General features: G+C 38.3%; 3 protein-coding genes across 7 annotated transcripts in view; 1 reads left to right on the top strand and 2 right to left on the bottom strand.

Moving 5' to 3' along the window:
- Positions 1-1,606: 1,606 nt before the first annotated feature.
- LOC113212477 (focal adhesion kinase 1) lies at positions 1,607-10,615 on the bottom strand. Of its 5 annotated transcripts, none has more exons than XM_052266152.1 (22): positions 10,597-10,615; positions 9,990-10,038; positions 9,723-9,904; positions 9,501-9,641; positions 8,948-9,418; positions 8,782-8,859; positions 8,456-8,678; positions 8,317-8,361; positions 7,726-7,821; positions 7,429-7,614; positions 7,125-7,341; positions 6,857-7,047; positions 6,568-6,772; positions 6,403-6,482; positions 5,763-6,325; positions 4,691-4,825; positions 4,472-4,606; positions 4,292-4,391; positions 4,078-4,202; positions 3,883-3,989; positions 3,585-3,778; positions 1,607-3,489 (listed from the first exon to the last, which is right to left on the bottom strand). In XM_052266152.1, exons 3-22 carry the CDS (start codon positions 9,876-9,878, stop codon positions 3,296-3,298), a joined length of 3,642 nt encoding a protein of 1,213 aa, XP_052122112.1. In that variant the 5' UTR covers positions 9,879-9,904; positions 9,990-10,038; positions 10,597-10,615; the 3' UTR covers positions 1,607-3,295. The 5 variants fall into 5 exon arrangements, with proteins under 5 accessions (XP_052122112.1, XP_026286969.1, XP_026286972.1 ...); XM_026431184.2 differs by having other exon boundaries at positions 10,487-10,611; XM_026431187.2 differs by having other exon boundaries at positions 6,084-6,325; positions 10,487-10,611.
- A 127-nt stretch (positions 10,616-10,742) lies between these two features.
- Positions 10,743-17,436, top strand: LOC113212467 (inhibitor of Bruton tyrosine kinase). The gene is made up of 22 exons (XM_026431171.2): positions 10,743-10,999; positions 11,262-11,400; positions 11,473-11,833; positions 11,955-12,182; positions 12,263-12,511; positions 12,586-12,831; positions 12,934-13,064; positions 13,141-13,302; positions 13,377-13,540; positions 13,656-13,840; positions 13,951-14,079; positions 14,166-14,368; positions 14,449-14,664; positions 14,741-14,951; positions 15,071-15,244; positions 15,319-15,467; positions 15,553-15,716; positions 15,805-16,148; positions 16,225-16,463; positions 16,554-16,796; positions 16,891-17,134; positions 17,202-17,436. The coding sequence occupies exons 3-22, from the start codon at positions 11,498-11,500 to the stop codon at positions 17,331-17,333; spliced, it is 4,149 nt and encodes a 1,382-aa protein (XP_026286956.1). The 5' UTR covers positions 10,743-10,999; positions 11,262-11,400; positions 11,473-11,497; the 3' UTR covers positions 17,334-17,436.
- A 98-nt stretch (positions 17,437-17,534) lies between these two features.
- Positions 17,535-22,878, bottom strand: part of LOC113212468 (protein fem-1 homolog B) — a 7,671-nt gene continuing 2,327 nt past the window's right edge. Inside the window, exons 3-13 of the mRNA XM_026431172.2 lie at positions 22,672-22,849; positions 22,396-22,598; positions 22,154-22,316; positions 21,767-22,065; positions 21,479-21,694; positions 21,255-21,398; positions 20,845-21,068; positions 20,633-20,749; positions 20,415-20,518; positions 20,177-20,317; positions 17,535-19,786 (exon numbers count right to left, since the gene is read on the bottom strand). Of these exons, the coding sequence (XP_026286957.1) occupies positions 19,668-19,786; positions 20,177-20,317; positions 20,415-20,518; positions 20,633-20,749; positions 20,845-21,068; positions 21,255-21,398; positions 21,479-21,694; positions 21,767-22,065; positions 22,154-22,316; positions 22,396-22,598; positions 22,672-22,849 (1,908 nt within the window). The 3' untranslated portion in view covers positions 17,535-19,667. The remainder of the gene's footprint in view (positions 19,787-20,176; positions 20,318-20,414; positions 20,519-20,632; positions 20,750-20,844; positions 21,069-21,254; positions 21,399-21,478; positions 21,695-21,766; positions 22,066-22,153; positions 22,317-22,395; positions 22,599-22,671; positions 22,850-22,878) is intronic.

The raw sequence follows: 22,878 nt of genomic DNA, 5'->3' as shown, positions 1-22,878 counted from the left end.
ACTCACATCCACTACCGCACAATCACTGGGCCAGGGCCGCCAGGGCTGCGGCGCCCTTCTGCTCTCCTCTTGGTCGTGGACGTCGTCGTTGTGGTCGTCCCGCGGTGGTGGTCACTCTGCTGCGCGGCGGGGACGGTCTCGACCGGCTGAGCGGCACGGCGCGGTCGGTCGGTCGGTCGCGGGGGTCGCTGCGACGCGGGCGCGCGGGACGTGACGGCGGCTCGTGCGGGGCGCGCGGGGGGCGCGGGTCGGGTCGGGTGCGGCCTGCTGGGCTGCGCCTGGCTGCGCGCTGTTCTCCGGCCTGTGCTCTGCAGCTGAGCCTCTGCACCACACTGCTCCGGACGGGCGCGGGGCGGGACTGCCGTGTCTGGTCGTGCCGTGCCGTGTCGTGGGGCTCACGCTCGAGCTCGGCTAACTAAGGCTCGGCTCGGCTCGGCCTGGGCCGCGCGGCGCGGACCCCAGCGGAGGGGCCCCCGCGGCCCCGCGGTGGGGCCCCCGCCCCGCAGCGCCGACGGGCCCAGCCCAGCGCCACGGCCTTGCCCCCCTCCCCCCTGGTCGCCTCCAGGTGAGTTGCCAGTCCCCTTCTCCTCCCGGAGCGCTGAGCTGGTGGTGGCGGCGGCGGCGGTGGCGAGGCCGTCCGGTCGAGGAAGAAAGTTCTTCTTATTGTATATCACATGATTCGGCTCGCTCGGCGCTGTGTCTCTCCGTCCCGTTTGCCCGCTGCTCTCTTTCGCTTCTGCTACACGCGTCCTCCCTTCCCTCCTCATAGGATGGCACGTTAGCTCACTGAAATCACCCCCCCCCCCTCCCCCTTGCTCCCTCCCTCACTGCCTACTACTGCATCCATCTCTCTCTATTCATCCTTTCGTCTCTTCATCCAAGCACCCTTTTGCAGCAGTGGTTGTACGACGCTGCTGCGGCAAAACTGGGAGGAAGTTGGTGAAGGGTGACGGGATGGGGGGCGAGGGCGGAGAGGGGCAGGGCCGCCCGCGAGTGCAGAGGCCACCCGCGGCTCACTCCAGCTGCGCAGCCTCCGCCTGTCGTCATCGTCGCACTGCTCGTCCTGTTCGAGGATCGAGATGAGGTGTGTGCGCGAATGGGGATGAGGATCATTCTCCCCCGCCCCCTCCCCTGAGAGCTTTCTCCGTCCGACGCACGCTCCGCAGCCGTGCCGGAGAGGTTGCCTACCGGCCCGGAGCCCAGGCTCATCCCCTTCGTTAGGCGCCTGCCTATGACTTAATGGATAATAACCCGTTAGAGTAATCAGACGTGGTTCGTTCTGATTCCCATCCCCGGTTCGGAGGAATTTCGTGCTGCAAGCCTTGCCCGAGAACAGAGCGAGATATATTGGCTGCCCAGAGCACAGAAAAATGTCGTGTGACATCCTGTGACGTCATTTCTGAAAGTCAAGGTGCCTAATTTGAAATTTTTGTCAAAGTTTGTCAAAATTTAGTCATTTAGACTGTCAGAGATGGCGTCAAAGGATGTCACATGACATATTTCTGTCCTCTGGGTGCAAGTAAGGTGACGGTGCCCAGCCCCCAGGTCAGCCTGATAATGTACACAAAGGTGGTTATTATACCATATCTTCTTAACGCGTCTCACATAACAGATCTTATTTTTTTTAATTAATAAAAGAATTACAGATATACAATATACATAGATTTTCATATTTTCTTTTAAAATTACTTCCATGGTAGATATTGAGTATTCATAATCTTTCTGCATCACATTATGCTCTACGATAATACACAATATTTCAGACGTAAATATATTCATAGTGGTAATGACTAAATTATTTGAAACAATGAGTTAGTTTCTCGCATGAAACTGATCAAACCACACTACACTACTAAATCTGGGGACAAGAGAAAACACTAATACAATACAATCAATTGGATAAGATAATGTTAATTTAAATGTCATTGTCAGTAATTGTAAAACCACAGAGGAAAGATCTCCCCTATCTCTGATTGAGAAAGTTAGCTACACTTTATTTTTGGCTTTAGACTACAAATGTATGTATAGTAAAACCCTAAAATGGACAAAAGTGGTATACTGAGTGAGATGAAGGGAGAATGTTAACTACCAACTATCAAGCTTGAAAAAATGATGCCAGTCCCAGATAAATTGCTAAGTACTGATGTAAGGATTCTAAACACAGTAGCTTGCTATGAGATATTCCCCTAGATGAAAACAGCCTTCCTGAACACATTATTGCACTTAGTAAAATCGTACTGATATGTCATTGAATCTACACAACAGGAACAATATTCGGTCTGATGAATCTGAAAAATGAAAGCAGTTCAAAAGAACACAAAGAGATGGGATTGACTACTTAATTGATTTTACTTCTAGCCAGTTAGTCCATTAGAACTCTCAAGACAAAACAAAAAGATAAAAAAGCAGGGAAAAAAAGATATGACATTTTTAAAAAAGGGTGGGGAGAAGATAAAGATAGATGAAACATAAATTCAGTCTCATGTAAAACCAACACACATCTGAAACAATCAGCCTAAGAATCAATTGATCATTCTACTCAAACAAAACAGCCATAATCCAAAATAAGCAGATCAACATGATTAGTTCTAGATAAGGAACAGTTGATAAACACAAAATAAATCCCACATTCCTCCAAATCAGTGAAAACTCAAGTAAGAAGGGAAAAATAGTGTGTAAAACGATTAAGCACATTAGTGGAAGCACAGGCATAAATGCCTACTTCTTTGTACTATAATTCTAGTCCTCGCATCCCCAAGATAAAGCAGGAAACAATATCCTCAGACTGAGTGTTGAGCGGAATGACACTTGGTCTCATTGACTAGTCTTCCAATTATCACAATAGCACATTAATACAAGGCCTTCTCTTATCAATACTGCATATTGATCTTCAGTAATTTTTCTATAAAAATAGAAACAAACAATACAGAAACAACACTGCCTCCGGTTTTACAATGTTGCCTTTAGTTTGAAGGAAGACAACATCTCTTAACTTGTGTACCTACTTCTTTAACTTACACCAAACTTTTGAAAACACCTACACTAGATTGTAAAGGAAGGAGTGTTAAGTTTCATTTGCATTATGGAAAAGATAGAACATAAAGAAAATGTTGGAACATGTCTTCTTAAAAAAAGAGCTAAGAGCGCAGAATAAACTGGGAAACAAAGTATAACTGAAGAGCAACATAAAGAATTAAAGTTACATTTCGGAACTTCAAGACTGTTGTTTGGTACATTAAAGCTGTCCCTATGTGATAGGAAGATACAAACGAAGTTATTCCTGTCACAGATGAGATCATGAACAATCTGCCCTCGTAGGTGCCTGACTTGCATGAACTTTCTGGAGATGATTAACTGGTATCCCGGACGCAACATAAATTGGCTGTTCTAATGGATGTGGCAGTGGCTCAGGTTCTGGATCAGCTGGTGGTGGTGGCGTTGTTGGGACAGCAATACCAACAACACTGTCTGTTATACATACCGACGGATCTAATAGAAACAAAAAAAGGCATTTTTTCATTAATACCTAAAATGGATAGCGTCCCTAATAACAAAACAAAATGCCTAGTGAAATGTGCATTTACTTGTTGGTGTCTCAGCTGAATCAATTTCTCTTGAAGCCTGCCCCAGAGGTCCTTCTGGAGCTGGCTCAGGGGGAGGTATTCCACCATTACAAATGATGCGGTCAACATCTGGATACCGAATTCGAATTGAGTCCACAGCATCTAAGAGATTTTTTGCATCCATTGCCAAGACATGAGCAGCAGAGAGCATTCCCCTAAAAAGAAGAAGTCTTGGGTTAAGATTTAGATATTTAACAGAGAGAATGGAATAACTGGATACTGCAGGAAAAAAATAATATCAAATCCATTTGTTACATACTTCCTATACACATTATCATGGGTAGTAGTACTATAGCTTTGGGCCAACTTCATGGCATTGACCAGCTCACTCATATCCTTACTAAGAACTTTGTGAGCCAGCTCAACCTGTAGGTTTCAAACAAATTAAAACTTAAGACATATATCTGGAACACACTAAAAATTAACTTTAATCTGACTGTATGAAAATGTGTACCTCTCTATGAGCAGCCATTGGGAAAAGCGGCACTAAATCATCAACACTGGTAAGTAATGCCCTCAACTCAACCCCTACATGCCTGACAAGATCAAGGTACTCTTCAACATTTCCTTGTTGGACACCTGCATACAAACACAATTATTTTAAAAACGATCAAATGAAAAACAACTGGATAGACATACTATAAATGTGAAAATGAAGTTGCTGTTACCTTGTGATAAACTCATAACAGCTTTTACAACAGTTGTGGTGCATTCATATACATTGTCATTTGTCCTGTCAAGATCAGCAGTAGGTGTTGGCTCCATTTTCTAAAGAAGATCAAAATTGTCATAAAACAGTAGACAATACAATACTAGCAAAAAAATTAACAATTAATAATTTAGCTCACCTTGACTACAATTACCCTATCTAAAGAAGCAGTGGAATGTTCAGAGTGATCAGGGCTCGGACCGCGGCTCACGGAGCCAGTACTGAGCGCTGCTGCTTCTTCTCCTTCCGCACCAACCATGGAAAGACGCTTTTTCTGTAGGAATTAAGTGTAGGAATAATATTAATTGTTAGTTAGTGATAGACTTTTTCAGAAATAACCTCATTCCGAGAGAATTACCAAATTACTCTCTTCTTCAGCAAGCCACTTTCCATCTTCTTCCGACTGCTTCTGTTGTTGCTTCAAACGCTGTTCAAGTCTTCTTGATTCTGCTTCAGTGTCAAGAGCGGAATCACCATATATAGTAGAAGGCGTCTAAGTTGAAGGGAAAAAGATGGAAAAATTAGTTAAGGCACAACAAATATTTTTCTTTCAGTTTAAAGGCTTAATAGGTAGAAATCTGCAGAAAATGAAGAAGATAGAGTAAACACTTTGATTAAATGCAACAAACATGCAACATCATTCAAAAGAAAATAATTCTTAGGAAAGTGATATATGATGAATATGACTTTTGACTATTAGTAGTAACAATGAATGGGAAGAAAATTAAAAAAAAGAAAGAAAGGAAGACAGTAATGACATGTTATGATAAACACATGAACCATGCAGAATTTAAAACAACCCATCCTCACAACATAAAAAGGCTTACAAATTATTATTTTCTTTAAATGACCCCTCCCCCCCCCCCAACAAAAAAGAAAAAATAATAAAAAATTAAGTCTTTTTCAACTGGTGATGAAAAGGAGAGTTAAAGCAAAGTGAAATTCAGTTAAGACAGAAAATGGAAAAAAAAGAAATGGATTTAAGAAAAGGGTAAATGGCTCGAGAAAAGTAACAGACTAACAATTCAGAATTCTGAACTTAATGTTTACACAGTTTTGATGCAATGCCATGACATTCATACCAAGATTAAATCATGCAAATTTAAAAACTTCAAAACAGGTAATCACTCACTAAGCAGCATTCTTTTGAGGACTCAATGGTGTAGAAAGGCAGCCAAGCATGAAAATAGATTAAAGCTGTACGTACTTTAATCAGCGTTGAATTTGTTAACTAACATTCCAAGCATCACACTTCACACACCAAACGTAAGAGGTACGATTGGTAAATAAATTTACTCAAATTAGCTATGTGAGAAGGAGGAAAATTCTACTAGAAAATAAAACGCACTGCAAATTTAGTTACAGAACACTAAGCAAATGTTTGAGTTACAAAAATCTCTGAAATGTGCATGCATTGCGGTGCCCCTCACCGGGCCTTGTGTAGGAGTCTGATCCAGCGCAGTAGATGAATGAGTAGACAATGTCATAGATAATTGAGAGCATGTAGAGGCATCATCTGAATCATCTTTCAAGGAAGAAGTAGACGCCACCATAGGAGCTGTAACCTGCTTAGTTTTGTTACGAGGAAGAGATTTGCGCATGATGGGAGATGAGGCTCCGTCGCTCACTGCCCCCAAAGAGGTAGATGGTGACACACAGTCAAGCGTACGGCGAGAACTTGATAAATGAGGACTTTGGGTGAGGGAACAAGTGGAAGTAGAATGAGAAGGTCCTTTGTCTTTGAAATCTACCGCTAATGTGTTGAATGCTGAAGCTGGAGTTGTGTACACAGCAGGGTTCAGGGCACGGTTCTCATTTTCTCTCATCAATTGCATCAAAACTTCTGGGTTTTGTGCAACTATATACGTTTGCACATTAGGAGCAGCAACCGCTGAGGTGTTCAATGATGCAGTTGATGAGCAGTCTGGCAAGTTGCCTGCCTGGAGCATGCGAGATGGCTTAGGTGGAGGAGGATCATCAGAGCCTGAAGAACCTGTAATTCGGGAGAACTTTTCAAATTGCACAAATTATTTTTAGAGCATTTAAGGAAAAAAAGGTGGGTTAACATACCCCACGACATAGCCTGAACTCTTCTATTTTCTCTCCGCATTGTTTCTTGTTGCTGGCTTCTCTCTTCTAGTAAAATCTCACTGAAAGATACCATACAAAATACAATGTAAATAAAAAGACTCACTTCGTGTAAAATATACAACTAAAATACAATTTCAATTTTACTTCAAAACTTCTTTTATGTCCTTGAAACTTGGTCTTTTAGAGGGCTCATAGCTCCAACATGACGACATAAGGCTGTAAAGTCTTGGAGGACAGCGAGCTGGTAGGGCAAGGCGCTCGCCATTTTCTATCTTGCCAATAACATCGTTGTTTTTAACACCTTGGAATGGTTTCACACCAAGCATAAGGATCTCCCACATGCATACCCCTGCAGTTAAAATCTTCACATTAAGACTGAACTTTTAAAAGAAATAGCCATACACAGCCATATATTTGATAAAATAGAACATACCAAACATCCAAACATCACTGGCAGTTGTAAATCGTCTAAAGTTAATAGATTCTGGTGCCATCCATTTGATGGGAAGCTTTCCTTTCGACGCCTTGTAGTAACTTTGATCTTCTACCCATCGAGATAATCCAAAGTCTGCTAGCTTGACACAATGGTGAGATGATACTAATACATTTCGAGCAGCTATGTCTCTGTAAATAGTAAGAGCAAACTTGTTGAGAATAAACTAAAACACCAAGAAAAAGAACTGTAAATTAGGTTGTCTTACCTGTGAACAAATTTTTTGGACTCAAGGTAAGAGAGGGCTGTGCTCAATTGGAATGAATATAGCAGTAAAGTAGCAAGGTCCAAACGTGCTGAATTTTGTTGAAGATACGCCCGAAGCTCCCCTAATCTAGCTAACTCCATCACAATCCAAATAGGACTATCAGAACAAACTCCAACTAATCGAATTATATGGGGATGATGAAACTGCTGCATGATATCTGAAGTACATAAAATGAATAATCAATGAATAAAGCACCAAGAGGGTAAAAAGTATTAAGATGTATAAACAGAATGAGTAAACTTACAAGCTTCTTCCAAGAATTTCTCAGCAGTAGCAAGATCTGCATCAGGTTTGCAAGTTTTAATGGCCACAGGAACAATATGACCATCTTTGTTGGATCGGAAACTTCCTTTGTGCACATCCCCAAACTGTCCTTCACCAATTATTTCTCCTAGCTCTACCTGATTGCGAACCAACTCATAATCACGAGCTAAAGAGAAAAAAAAATTACACTGGATAGTGAAAAGGTTTGGGCTTGTGTGGAATGATGCCAGAATTTTGACAATTACTTAAATTGTAGGAATAAAATTCAACAACTTACTAGCAGGCGTGGAGTAGTCACCCTCTTCATCAACAATTTCAGCATAATCTTCAGTCAGAGTGGGTCCGCCAGATTTAGGTTTGGACATATGAGCATCTGAAATCAGATAGAAAGTCAAAAAATGGAGGAGAACAGCAGAGAGCTGGGGGACTGTAAAACAAAAAACAAATGGAGAGGGGAAAAAAACAGATTCTAAATAAGAGATAAAATTGTAGCAACACTAAAAGCTTGATATTGTCAACTACATACAATGTAACTATCATTCAAAGAACTTTTTCAATTTTGTAAAAACTAAATTCATACAGTAACACTATAGTCTTATCATGCAAAAATCCAGTCAAAACACAGCACATAATCTAAACCAGTCACCAACTCCCTGCAATAATGTCTACATTTCATATTGTAAGTGCTTTCTCCTGCAGTTTCTAACAAAACCTGTTTGGGGTCAAAATTTAAATTCTAAAAGAATATTTCCCTAAAAATAGCAAGTTTTGGCTCAAGCTGGGAAATTTTTCTATCACTAGTTAACTATCTAACAATGAAATGCACAAAAATGTGAAAAAATCATCTTATACTTCAACCCTGACAAACCTTTAGTGGCAGCACAAGGACATGGATAACGTTTCCAAAGAGCCGCTTGAGAAAGAGAGCATAGGAGGTAAGTATAGAAGGTAGCCCATCTTGAACTCTGAGAGCTTTAAAACTAAAAAAATAAATCAAAAAAATGTACCTTTACGATTCCATAGTGAAGTGTTAGTGCCTGCTGAGAGTCTACAATATCCATCGATCAAGTCAGCTAGACTCTCAGCTGCCTCCATTGAAGCACAAGTTACAGTTAGAGATTCTGATGTTCCAGCTACACGTAGCTGCACCATAGCCTTGCGATGAGCTTCACATTCAGTCATTAGAGTTTGAATTGCTTTAATACTCGAGAGCTCTGCCATTTTTGTTGGCTATACAACACAAAGTAAAATCACAAGATTGTCTTAGAGGAAATGTACAGTAATTTTCTTTTAAATTAACACAAAGAGAAAAAAATCTTTAGCCGCTACTTACAGTGGTGGCTTGGTGAGTGACATAGGAGATACCAAGACTAGGACCAATCACAAGTTCAACTGGTATAGACCATCCAGACTGAAATTTGAAAACCCAATAATCAGAAATGTTTGCAAAGAAGATTCAAGGGAGCTACTACTGTATTTAATTATTAAATACAACTTACACCCAGAGACACATGAAAGCGCTCATGGTCATACTCCATGTGAGTACGAAGTAAATCCAAAAACCGGAATGCTGCATCACGCTCACTGAGTTTTGCTACACTCTTAAATTGAGATTGTATGGCTTTACGAATAGCTTTTGGTTTGGCAGCATCAATAACAGAACGGGGTATAAATCGGTGCAGACCAACTTCCTTCTCTACATATTCAAAATTACTTTTTCTATCTAGAGCAACATGAGCCATATCTTTGAAATAATATCTCATGTGGAGAACCCCAAGCTGAACTGCAAGCTCTTGCTCAGTATCAGTTGGCTGTTTAGCAAGATAATCGCTTGCAATCTGATCATAGTAATAGTAAAATGTCACACGGTCTCGTTCAAACACTTCACTTAGGTTCTGGGGGTGGTAGCGTATCCTTAATTCATAGTTCCATTCTTCAGTTGGGTGTTTAGAGATATATTTTTCTTCAACCTGGAAGGAAAATAATTTTCATTGACATTCAAGCCTATGGTTTCAAAAAAAAATTTAAACAGAAATTACTACTACAATTTACCTGGAACATATTCATATCTTGGTGTAACCAGTAGGCTACCCTAGAGCTAGGATGTGTTAATCGTATTGCATACATTTGTTGAAATGGTCGCTGACTATTTTGTTGACTACCCATGTTGCTTGTCAATAACGTAATGATACTCTGGATATGAAGCCAAAACACAGATCAGTTAGTAAGCAAGAAACTTAAAGGACGAAAAATCGAATTGATTACCATACATACTTTGATATCCGTTGCATCTCCATATTTAATTACATTAAAACTGCCATTCAGAAGGTGGACTTTAAGAGTGAACTGAGAGGAAGATTTGATTTCTTGGTCTATTGCCATACTAGAGGCTCCAGCCCCTAGGGAGACTTGGCTGCCCAAGTGACTCATTTTGGCAAAATGAAATCAAAGCAAAACTGTGGATTTAAGATTTTTTAAAAATTATTGAAGATTTTAATAAATGACTTCAACAGGCCAGTTTCAGCAATGAAAGAACTTTACCTTTAGGAACAGGGGAGATTGCCATCATTGACCACAAACTGCATTAATCCTGTAATATAAATCAAGACAGAACCGGTAAGCAAACAACTTCATCAGGAATATTAAACAAAAATATAAACATTTCAGACATCGTGACAACAACTCTCCATGTCGATGAGATAGTTGTCATTAAGAATAATTAATAAATAAAAAAGTCAAGTGGGTAAGTCCGGACTCTTCATCATAATTTTAAACATGGTTATGTCAACGCTGGACAGGGGTAAGACAAGCAACGAAGTAGAATTAAAGGACAGATGTCACAGTACAGTTACAATTTTTTTAATTTAAAAATTGTAAACACATTTGCTTGTTTAGCACCCTCTGATTGAGATAAATATATGGTGTGGGACCGCCCTGCCCCCTTTCTGATTTAGTTGCACCCTCAGACTGTATCGCACGGGGTCTAAATATAGTAAATCTAGGTGAAATTAGAGTTAAAATAACTTCAAAACACATACGATTAATGCCAAAACTGTCATTCGTTACATGTAATCCATTTTTTGACACTATTGAGTAAACGTAGTGATGTTGTAGGTTCGTTCCATCTTCCCTTCTACCCACTACTCACAAGATGCTATTTTTTGACCTCATTGTGACCGGTTTCGGAGACAGCTGCTAATGTTTTCATAATCTACAAACCTAGCACAATCTACAAACCTAGCACACTAGCCTCGCATATACCCTTCCCCGAACCAAATGTCAACCCCCTCCCCCCCCCTTCCCTTTCTGTACCGGAGGAAAGCCAAAGCTGGCTGCTGCGGTCTGCTGCTGCTCGATTTTGTATTTTGTGTTTTATCTACACTGTCAGCTGTTGCTTCATTCGGTTTTATGCAGATAACACTACGGTCGCGACATTCTAAGCATTTGTAATTCCCTAGTTTGCATGCCCATCTTTTTCCGGTAAAAATGTCTTCATATTGCACCACATACTCAGTTGACACTGAACCTGCTTGGTTTTGTTGCTAACGAAGGTAAGTAGTTGTCTTTTAGATCTCTACTTGAGGATTTCGTGATATGATTATGAATGTCTTAGTCAGCTATAAGTATGCTGTGACTTGTTAATCTTATTTTCTTTTTTTACTTAATGTGTTCGATGCCAACTGTACCCTCTGCACTTTGCTGTTTTAGCTCTGAATGTCAGCAGATAGCTGTTACTAACTGTCACTTTGATTCCGAATGACATATGCACAGCACTAAAGATTTCAGTTGTTTTTTCTGTATGTCTTGTTTCAGGATTCTCGGACAAAAATCATGGCTTGTTAAACTTCAATAGGTGGCCCTTTCTCGGGTGGGCCAATCTGTTGATATAATTTCAAATTTTGTACCTGATTAGATATTTAATTACTTTAGATATTACTTTCTTTCTATTTTTGTAAGTGTATTTCTTCTTCCTGCTACATATTTCAGTATTTACCAAAAAAAATTAAAGTATATATTTTTACAGATTTTACCTCTTATAACATTTTAAAATGACTGGCAAAGACTTCCTGGGAGACTGCACTGAAAATTGCATGAGCCTTAAACATGGAGATGCTTTTGGTGCTGCATTGACTTGGAGGGAACCAACCGACAGAGAGCTGGCATCAGCTCTCACATTATTGTGTGGAAATGTGGGATCTATAGCTGACAGTTTGGGGCGAACCATCTTGCACATGGCTGCATCGCTTGGCAGGAGAGAATTAGTGCAGTGGCTCATTCAAAGATGTGATGCAAACTTAAATGCTCAAGACCATGAATCAGGATACACGCCTCTTCATCGAAGTATCTTTTATGGTCAGATTAATGTTGCTGTTATCCTTCTGCAGGTAAACTACAAAATTCCAGAATGTATATGATGTGGTTAGATCCGCCCAGGCAAATGTACATCACTACATATATATTTTTTTTAAATCTTCTAGTCGTCTTAAAAAATTCTGTCTTTTACAGTTGGGTGCAGATGTTAGCATTAGAGATAACAATGGTTTAACTTCAATTGAGCTGGCTATGAAAGACCGTATACCAGATGTCAAGTTCTCTATAGATCTCCCATGTGAATTATATGTGTGGGGGACCAATACTAACTTCAACTTAGGAACTGAAAATATGCAAGGAAGACAGCAACCCGAAGTTTTGGATTTTTTCCGCAAACTGAACAAACCAGTATCGATTGTGCAGGTATGACCCAATGATGTTTTCCATAAATATTATAATTCAACCTATTTTGACACTATGTACATTTTACTCCATTGCCTCAGGTGCACATGGAAAAATTTCACACAGTTATGGTATCAGCCTGCGGGCGGGTGTGGACTTGTGGACACGGTCAGGGAGGTCGTTTAGGACTTGGTTCTGAAAGGACAGTTTTGGCCCCAATGCCTGTGCAGTTGGGATCAATAACCAAAAGCCCTTCCCAGAATCCCAAATCTACACCTGGGCAACCTGAAGGGTGTGTATCTGCTGCAGTCGGCAGGGACCACACCATACTTCTAATGGAGAGCTACACAGTGAGTTCATTGTTGCATTTGTATGTTTCGTTCTAACAAGAGTTGGATTTATCTAAATTGAATTATTTTTCCAGATTCTTGTGTTTGGATTAAATACTCACCATGTTTTGGGTCTAAGTCCACCTCCTGACAATGTTTTGGAGCCTCACAGACTGCCTATGCGGTACTTAGAAGATCTAAAGGATACACCTCTAGGAGTGTGTGCTGGTCGCTTTCATTCTGTAATTTGGAGCAGAAAGGAAATTTTGACATTTGGTTTGAATGCTGGCCAGCTGGGGCATCCTAACAGTTTAGAAAAGACAGTTATTCTTCCCAAATCTGTGAGTATCATTGTCCTATCACAGTGTGAAGGAATTATTTGGTTTTATTTACCGGTACTTCAATTCTCACCCTCACTACATGTATACCATGTCTATTTTTAGGTAAATGCCTTGTTTTATAAAGATGTGGACATTACCCACGTTGCTGCTAGTGATGGAGCAACTGTAGTTGCCACTGGCAGTCGTCATATCTGGGTCCTTCATGAATATCAGAAAACAAGATTACCGATGCGGTCAGTTAAAATCATATTTGAAGTGGCAAGTTATTAGAATAGATTGATTTTTATTTAAATTTTATATTATTGATAGGTACCCAATAGCTATAGAAAAAGTAGCTGTTGTTGGTGGACATCTTGATTCAGGAATAGATCCCAGTAGTTTAGCAGAAAAAGGAGAGCCCTTAAAGGTGGCAGCCATTTCAAAAGAAGGATCAGTATTTTTGTGGCAAGAGAAAGATCTTCAAATGACCAGGTAATAATGATCTGATCAAATGTATTTGAGCCTGTTTAAAACAAACTTGATAACAGTGTCTACTTGATATTTAGGTGTATTCTTTCATCAAGTCGTCAACTTAAAATAATAGATATTGAGTTAAATCTAAGTAAATCTGCCTTACTCTTAATAAGTAGTGATGGGGAAGCATACTCTGGAGAAGTTAAACCCTGTAAATTTAAAGCAACAGAATTGAAGTCCTCCAAAGCGAGAAAGAGTAAGTCAATAATATTGTGAAGCTGTGTCTTGCTACCACAGTGTTATGAATGATGCTCTTTCTGTTGTCATCATAAAAATATTGATTGAGCTTGTTATTTTTACAATTAATCTAGGTGTGGCAAACACTGATGGAGAACACCATGTGGTTTACAAACAAACAGAAAAAAGTAAAACAAGTATAAAAGTATTTCTTGACCCAGATGTTTGTTACCCAGTTTCCCTAAATCGGTTGCCAAATGCTCACAGGTCTTTAAGAGTCACATCTGACCCTAAAGGAAGAAACTTTGCTCTTATTCAGGTAATATCAAGGAACATCCTAAGATTCAGTTTTAGATGTAATGTAATTTTCTATAAATTTCTAACTGATTTTAAATCAACTTAACAATTTTGTTTTTTGTTCTCTTGAAGGCTCATCCATCTGTATTTCTGAGTAATGTGCCGGAGCTACCTCCGGCACAGCATGGCTTGAGACAGGATATGTTAGCTTTACTTAATGAGACTAACGAATGGGACAATTTACATGACATTGTATTTGAGGTAAAAGGTCGTAGAAAGCTGCTAGAAATTTTGTCAAAGTTCCAACTGGAATGATTTTTGTTTTTTTTTCTTGTTTTGGTATCCAGGTTGAACATCGCCGCTTTGCTGCACATCAATTTGTGGTATCAAAACATAGCAACGTCCTTTTGAAAATGATCCGTGAAGGCAAAAATTCCATTGCCAATGGAAGCGTTCCGGTGGTTAAAATATCAGATGCATCTGCAGATGTATTTGAACAGATACTACTCTTTATGTATTTTGGGCAATGTGCCTTCACGCACCCAAAAGAGTAAGCTCACCGAAAAACTTTAAATTTCACTCTTTTGCCACTTTCATCTTTCTAAAATGACTGTTATTGCCTTTTCACAGCACTTGCTGTGTTAACACTCATGCCCATTTCGAAAAGGAAATACCTTCTCCTTCAAAGAAAAAGATGACCCCTCAAAAATCCAAGAGTGGTGAGAAAATTAAAAGCAGCACTTTTATTGAAGAAGAAGATTGTACGACCAATCCTTTAACTCAAGCAAGAACAATTGGAAAAAAGTTAGGACTAACAAAATTTGTTGCCCTTCTGAATAACTTAAAGTGAGTTCTGTTGTTCCAATATGCTCTTAAAGCCAAAGTCATACATTGTATGTCTCACGTCCTTATTTTGCACCAGGTATCATGATGGAAAAATAGTATGGGTTTCTGATTCAAAACTACTAAAGGCATCAAAAATAGAAACCATAGAAATGGATTGGAATGAGACATCAGAGTTTTGTGATGCCAGCATTCTCTCCAAAGATGGAGTGACTTTTAATGTACATAAATGCATACTGGCAGCAAGATCAGAGTATTTTCACAATATGTTGGCTGGGGGATGGATTGAGGTGAGCTCCAATTGCACATATGACACTCCTGCTGTCTTAATAAATTTGGTTTCTAGACAATTGAGAATGTTATTCACACACTTATACACAGTACACTTAATGAAGTTGTTTTATTTTAGAGCAAAGAAACTAGAAACCTCCAATTACCTCTGGATCAGTCCGTTTTATCAATACTGTTGGACTATATTTATAAGGATGTGACACCCAGTTTGGATAGAATCAATGCTGCTGATTTTGAACTTGCTATGAATGCATTAATTGCTGCTGATGGTCTTCTGATAAATCCATTCAAGGTAACTATCATATTTTCTTTTTCATCAGAGTTTTTCTAAATTCATTGTCTGAGTATATTATATTGTGTGCACAGACTCGTTGTGAAGCTGCTTTGGCCTCAATGCTGACTCTAAGAAATGTGGCAGTTGTTCTTGAGTTAGCCTACACTTACAATGCACCAGAACTTCGTGACTGCTGTTATCAATTTGTGTGCCTTAATCTGCCTTCCCTTCTGGAATCAGGGTAAAATATAGTCATCTCACATAGTTAATCATTAGATCAATGGATCTTTAATAATTGAAAACTCAACCGTAATTATATTTTTCAGAAATCTGTATGGACTATCACCTTTGTTATTAGATGGCTTACGAGATTACTACTTTACTATTCATCCTAAGATGCAATGTCGGGTTATCACCCCTTATTCTTATGCCCCTACAATAGATTTTATCAAAGAAATTTCGTCTTCAAATCTTATTGTTTGGGAGGACGGTAAGAATTAATTGTGAGAAATAAGAAAGTTTTTTAGTCCTTGAAAAGCTAATTTCGTTGAAACTACTGTCTTCCTGCTTCTTTGCAGATTTGAATTTTGAATCCCCTGATAAAATGGAAACTCAAAAGAAAATGAAAAATTTGTCAAAGAGGAAGGCACGTTTTAGACGTTCTAGTGAAAATTGCAGGGCCCGCCAACATGCAGATTCAGTGAGCTCGGTAAACTCAGATGATATGGACACATCATTTGATCCAGAGCCATTAGATTGGAGTGATTTGGTTGAAAAGGAAGAATCAGATATAAATCAGTCTTTAGAAAAAGTTTCATTGGAAAACACTCAAGAGACTAAGGCGAAAACTGAGAAACAAAACCAATGGATTAAAGTCCTGAACAGTAGCAAAGCCCATAAAACTGTTCAGGCCAGGCTGAAGGTACAAGTAGTGACCATCGCTCTAATTTTTATTGGCATTGTTCTTTTTCTCCATGTTCCATATGTTTTTCCTCAAGGCTGCTGCAATATCTCGTGAAGAGGACTTGGAAGTGACTTCTCCCTCCAACTCTAATTATCATATGTTGCCATTGCATTCATATTCTCCATCATCACCCTTACAATCTCCCAAGGAGCAAATAAGCGTAGGAAAACTTAGCACTGGGCCACCTAATAGGCAGATCAATGAGAATGTTTTGGAAAATCATTTTCCTCAACTGGGTTTTGTTGATGGCACTAGAGGACACTCAAAAGTGAGGTAAATATGTCAATAACTTGATACATGTTTTATTTTTGTACAATAATTTATATCTGTAGATTGTAGTTTATCATTATTTTTAATTTATAGTTTAGTTGCCATGCCATCGAATGAGAAACGTCCTGGAAAATTATCTCAAAAACAACGCAAGAAATTGGCATTAGAAGAGGCTCCATCAGCACCTGTACCAATTATTTCTCGAGGATGGGAGAAGCGAGAGGAACTTATGCCAGAAACTCCTCCGAGCTTGTCTTTAGCAGATATTATGCAAGAGCAACTTAAAAAAACAAAATTCAATTCTTCCGCAACAACAAATCCCATCAATATAAAAAGGTCTGAGAGTAGTTGACCAATATTTTGATTGTCATTCTTTAATTAATTAATAATTAATTATGTGTGTATAATGATTTTTTGACTTTATTTTAAGATCCCCAGCAGGCTTTTCTGGATCTTCATCCCATCCAATGAACAGTAGTTCTGGTTCACCTTGGAGTAGAGTGGATGTTGCCATGAGCCCTTCAACTCCACCTTCCTTGCCAGATATAACTTCCTGCGATCCAAGTCCCAACAAGAAAGAGTCAGGACTTAATTTTTCTGACATAATTGCTGATGAAATGAAACAGCGTGAGAACTGGACTCGCATGAGGGCTAAGCCTCTTAATCTGACACAGGTTAGTATAGCAGAATAAAATAACAAAGTCTGGTCGTGAAGAAATTAATTCTGTTTTGGGTTTTCAGATTGAAGACAGAGCCATAGAGGATCTCATCAGTTTTTACAATGCTAATGAGTCATGTGAGGAGCGCATCACTGTTCGCAGAGTTCTGAGCACCAAAGTTGCTCGTCCTGTCTGGATTACATCAAAACACTAGCAATGCACTAAATGAGTTATCATTGTGCATTTTCAATAATGTATAAGGCTTGTGAACCACTTGGTAAATCACTTACATTTATCAATAATTCAATTTAACTATAGCAGTGTGGTGTCTTTTAACATGTAAGACTTAGTGTTGGGTTATGGGCTAGCAGTGAGTTTAAGACTCCTGAATTATTAGATCACTAACAACTCAGTGTTTAAGTGAAAAAGGGAAGTTTATTTGCCACACACAGGGTAGTACATAACATCAACATACATTCACCTGACTAAACTTGTAGAATCTAATATCATGTAAATGATAATGGGAGGGAATATTCTGATCATTTTGCAAAATTGTTGCACTTTTTGATTTTGTTTCATTTTAAATTTAGGTAGCTTGCTATAAATTTAAACAATACCTTGATACCTTCCATGGACGTTTCATAAACGTAATCAATATTTCCATTTGTTCTAAATGGAAAAAATACTTCTATGATGTCCAATTTATTCTTTGGCTTTTACTGTTAATTAAAGCACAGAAACAAAAAACGTCCACATGAACTTTCTCTCAAAAAAATTTCAGTCTTTGTCGAAAATAATTACAACACCCACCCTACAACACTACCCTATTCATGAGAGAGGGCTTATTCTCTCATGTCCCATTACACATACAAGTTTAATTAATCAGTCTGTTAAAAAAAATTTATATTAAGATCCTTCACATTCCAGCATTAAGAACCAAAAAATATATATTCAACATTCCAATAAACATTTGTACTTGAACAAGAAGACAGTGACATTGGATGCCAATTTGTTCTATAACAAGGTTAACAGTTGTTGGCAAGGAACAACATCAGCATTCACATCAGGTGAAAACTATACAGGAAAATCTCAAAAGTTACAATGTTGTTCGGACAATATATTACAAAACTATCTAATGCTGTCCTTTTGACAAAAATAAACCAACAAATTCAACAGGATAATGAAGTACAAAATAATAAATATTTATAACAGAATAACATATTTACAGGCAAAATGGACTATGACAATCTCACACACAAATTAAAGCTATTAAGCATATGACAATAACAAAGACTGTACAAAAATCTATATAAAGTTTTTGACACTTTGATAAAGCAAATGATAGCATACAGAGTATCACACCAAACAATATTTATCAGACTTTAGTGACTATCAGAAGGCAGAATGCCTTACATCACATAAAACACTTTGGCAGCTTGAGCAGCTGCAATTTTCAAAAATTCCTGAAAGAAGAACATAATCTCAGTTTCAGGTATGTGATGGATAACTTTTAAACCTTGTACAGAAAATAGTCTGTTGACTAAGTACAAGACTGTAACATTAGCATGCTTGAAGCACTAGAGTGGCATATTACACGCAACAAAGCAAAACAATTTCAATGGCAACAATGGCGTCATATTAATGCATGTCATCAAAATTAAGTTTAATTGTTGAAAAAGTTGTTACTTTGATGCCATTTACATAAATTGACCAAATATTGGCATTTTAGTTTCATGTCAAAAGCAAATAAATTAAAAATATATATTGAGCTTGACCAATGATGAGCGTGTCACATAGAAGAACCCTCAACACTTCATTAATAATGAAAAGTCAGCACACAGGTACTACATCATAGGACAGTCAGCATACATGGCATACATCCAACAGAACAGTACAGTTCTATGCATCTTGCAGCTGAACAGTGAACATGCAGGTATAGCTGTCTACAGAAAAGAAATCTGAATAATAGTTCCTACACATGGTAATAACCTAGATATGGGTTAGAGAAAAATATATAAATTGAATCTCAGATATGAACAAAGCTCAATAAGTTTCAAGAAGATCATTAAAGCATTTGAGTAAGTTCCTATTACAGAAAAAACAGTAATACAAAATGTAATTCAGGCAAGAAGTATTACTTTAAAAAGTAATTGAAAGGGATAACTTCAACAGTGATTCTAAAAAGAGAACTGATATTCTATACTCCTCACAAAATAGAAAATAAGAACACAAATTACAAGATTTACAAAGGGTTTCAAATTTGAAAGCAAGCCTATTTAAAAACAAAATGAAGGGTGATTGCCAATGTGTGTATTTACAGCTTATTATTGAAGGCAGTTCTAACAGGTAGGGAATGTGTGACTGGAAAATATTTTTCCATGCAACAACATATTTTGAACTGCAAAGTAAAACTTACACAGTCCAAGTTCAACTACCCAGCCAACTGCTGCTTCTTTCAACGGACAGCATTCTGCTATAGCAGCCATAGATCTAAAAATATTGATGTTCCCACTGTTTGGGAGTCTGCATGCAGCAGTCTACAGAGAATCTATCCATAATTTAGAAAAAAAGTAGATGCCTCATGAAGTCTTACCAGATTATAATTTGGTTGGAACTCGGGCAAAAGACAAAAGATATTTTGTGAATCTTGAGCCTCCTCATTTGAGCCTAAGTTCATACAAAATAGAATCAGAGATAAAAGTCCAAAATCCACTTTCTAAAAGATGTTAGAGATGATTAATAGACAACTTTATTCTAAAATTTGCAAGTAATTAAACTAAATTAAATTATTTATCACAATGTCACTTTTTTAAAAGCAAAATTCCCCTTCAAAGACCAGAGGGTCAAAATATTGGCTTTACCAAAGGGAATTCAGCCTCCTGACTTTTAAATAAAAGGGGTCTGACTAAAACACAGAAAACACAAACTTGAGCTTAATAATTTACAGTACAAAAGTAACTACTCACTAAGAATCTTCATTGCTCATTTAAATACAGACAAATAATTCAGGAGAATTCACATCATCTTTAAAAGTGAGACGGTTAGTGTGGGACCTACCTGGCCCATGTAACTCAATAAAACTTTCCAGAGTGATGGGAACTTGACCAATGTAAGGTATGTTGTGAGCTTTCACTACTTTTGCTGCAAGGCATTTCAGACTCAGCTTTGCCTGTGTCCTTAGGATGAGCTCAGCAACCCCTAAAAAAAGCATATTATGTTAGTAAAAGTTTGTTTGTATTTTTCAACTTACGTATTACGTTTGAAATGCAAAAATTTAAAGGTGGATATATGTTACCAGTAGTTGCATCATATGGAGTTTCTCCTTTAATATTGCAAATATCCTGGTGGGCACCAGCAGAAGTAAGGTCCATGATAATAGTATGGATTGTCATGAACTCCCTAATTATGAATAAAGAAGAGTGAGTAATGAAACAGCAAAATTGCTTCAAAATATCACCAACACTTTGCAAGAGTTCCTGCCTAGTCAAGAGCACCAAATTACACAGCCCTAACCTTAATGGTCGTTGAAAACTAACAATGACGTGAAGAGGTGTATTCCGATTTTTATCCATAGCATTTACATCTGCACCAGTTTGAATAAGAAGCTTGGCAGTAACTGCACAGGGAAATCTGCAAGGAGAAACATATTAGTTATACAGAAGTAGGATTTTTAAATTATTTTTTTTAATGGCAAGAATCATATACTGTCGGACTAGGTAACATACTTGCAAACATCATTGATATGAAAATCATCAAGTGGAGTATCAGCATTGACACAAAGGTGCAGAAGTGTTTCACCAAGTCTTGTACGTGCATTGACCCTGTTTGCTTGGAAGGTAATCCTGTTCAGACTCTGATAATACTCATGATTACTGTCAAATGATGTCAATAATTTGTTTGAAATGCATAATAGGTACAACATTGTGACAAGATTGGTTTCCATCTCCTCCTGTAATATATAATGAAGGCTTTAAAATATGGGCCAGAATCAACACATTCAGAAAAACACACACAGTACATATTAGAGGTGCTTCCACAATGTCAGTTTCTTACGTCACATCTAGTCCTTAAAAGCTGATTTACACTGGAAAAAGTCAGAAATTTGCCTATAATAGATAAGAAATAGTTAGTTTACCTGTATTGTTTCAACATCATCTTTGGGACCTGGGTCTGCAATTTTTGATTTGTTATTTTCCAATTCTCTTACACCAGCAATCATGACAGATTCTACCTCAGGGTAATGTAGATCTACTCCCACATGAATCATTTGTGAAAAAACCTAACACAAATAAGAAAAAAATAGGGATTAAAGAGATTTTACAATGTCAACTAAATGTAGGTATACAGATATCAAAATACCTGGGCAAAGCGCAAAAGATCTTTCACAACAGACGTATTGGTGTTCTGACGTAAATTTACTGCATGCATCCACAGCTCAATGCAGCGGTCAAATTGTGCATGATCAGCAAATACTGCACCTCTATAAATAATTGGGTGAGTAACCTCAGGATTGTTTGGCCCAAGAATTCGCTCACGTATTGCCAAGGATTCCATATGTATTGAATTAACATCAGACTGAAAACAGAGATAAAAATTAGATCTATCCAAGATTGTGCAAGGTTATTTGATTGCAGTACTCAAACTTACAGCACGAGCCATCATCTCTTCCATATTCTGGGCTTCTACCCAATATTCATATGCTCTAATGGGTGGACCAAGCTTCTTCAGAATTGGCTTACTTTTATTCTTGAATCTTAGCTCCATACCTCTTTTCATATGGGTATATGCACTAGCAGGAGAGTAATTATCTTTATCATTAGCAAATGATGCACCTAACAGCTCCAATGCATCAATCTTATCTTCATATGAAAGGAAATCTTGAAGTATAAGATAATCAACAACATCTTCCCTTGTGCGATCCGCAGCAACCATCAGAGGGGACATGCCTAATTTAAACGTTAAACATTTGGTTAAAGGTAAGGAACAGATTTTTAAACATAAGTTTCCTTGGCATTTGCTCAGCAGTTCACATACCATTCTCATTTAAACTGAACTGAGCACCATATTTAAGCAATTCCTTTACAATGCTCAACTGACCACATTCTGCAGCAAAGTGCAGAACAGTAGCACCACACTGAGCTCTGACATTTGGGTCAGAACCTTTTTCCAAAAGATAGCTAACAACATCACCATGTCCCTAAAAGTAAGTCATAGAAGAAGACACTGAATACCATTATAACAAAATTTTTGACTGTCAAAGTAAGAATAAATCCTACCCTGTATGATGCGACCATCAAGCACGTGTTATTGTACTTATTTGCTGTATGCACATTAGCATTGTGTTCTGCTAGGTAGCGAACTATATCTAGCCTTCCATCAAAGCAAGCCGCTCGTAAGGGAGTAGAATTTGTTTTGGTAGGGTGGTCAACATCAGCTCCTGATTTTACTAGGGTCTTGACAACTTTCAAGTGACCAGCTCCTAGTAAACAAAGAAATGGAAAATTAAATAATACATTATTAAGTACTTAAAATTCTTAATGAAGAAAACTCACCTGAAGCACACCACAAAGCCGTAGCACCCTCAACTTTGTACCCATCAAATTTGACAACTCCCTCCTGCTCAAGATTAATGCGGAATCTTGAAATCAACAGTTTGACCACTTTGTCATGACCATTGCGAGCGGCAATAATAAGTGGAGTACTCCTCTGGCCATCCTCCTCCTCTACAAGCTACAACAATAATCATGATGTAATCAAAA

The sequence above is a fragment of the Frankliniella occidentalis genome, unplaced genomic scaffold, assembly GCF_000697945.3.
Source record: "Frankliniella occidentalis isolate FOCC.00 unplaced genomic scaffold, Focc_3.1 Scaffold35, whole genome shotgun sequence".
Lineage (NCBI taxonomy): Eukaryota > Metazoa > Arthropoda > Insecta > Thysanoptera > Thripidae > Frankliniella > Frankliniella occidentalis.
Note: the sequence above shows the minus strand (reverse complement) of the source record. Positions and strands in the feature narration are given on the sequence as shown.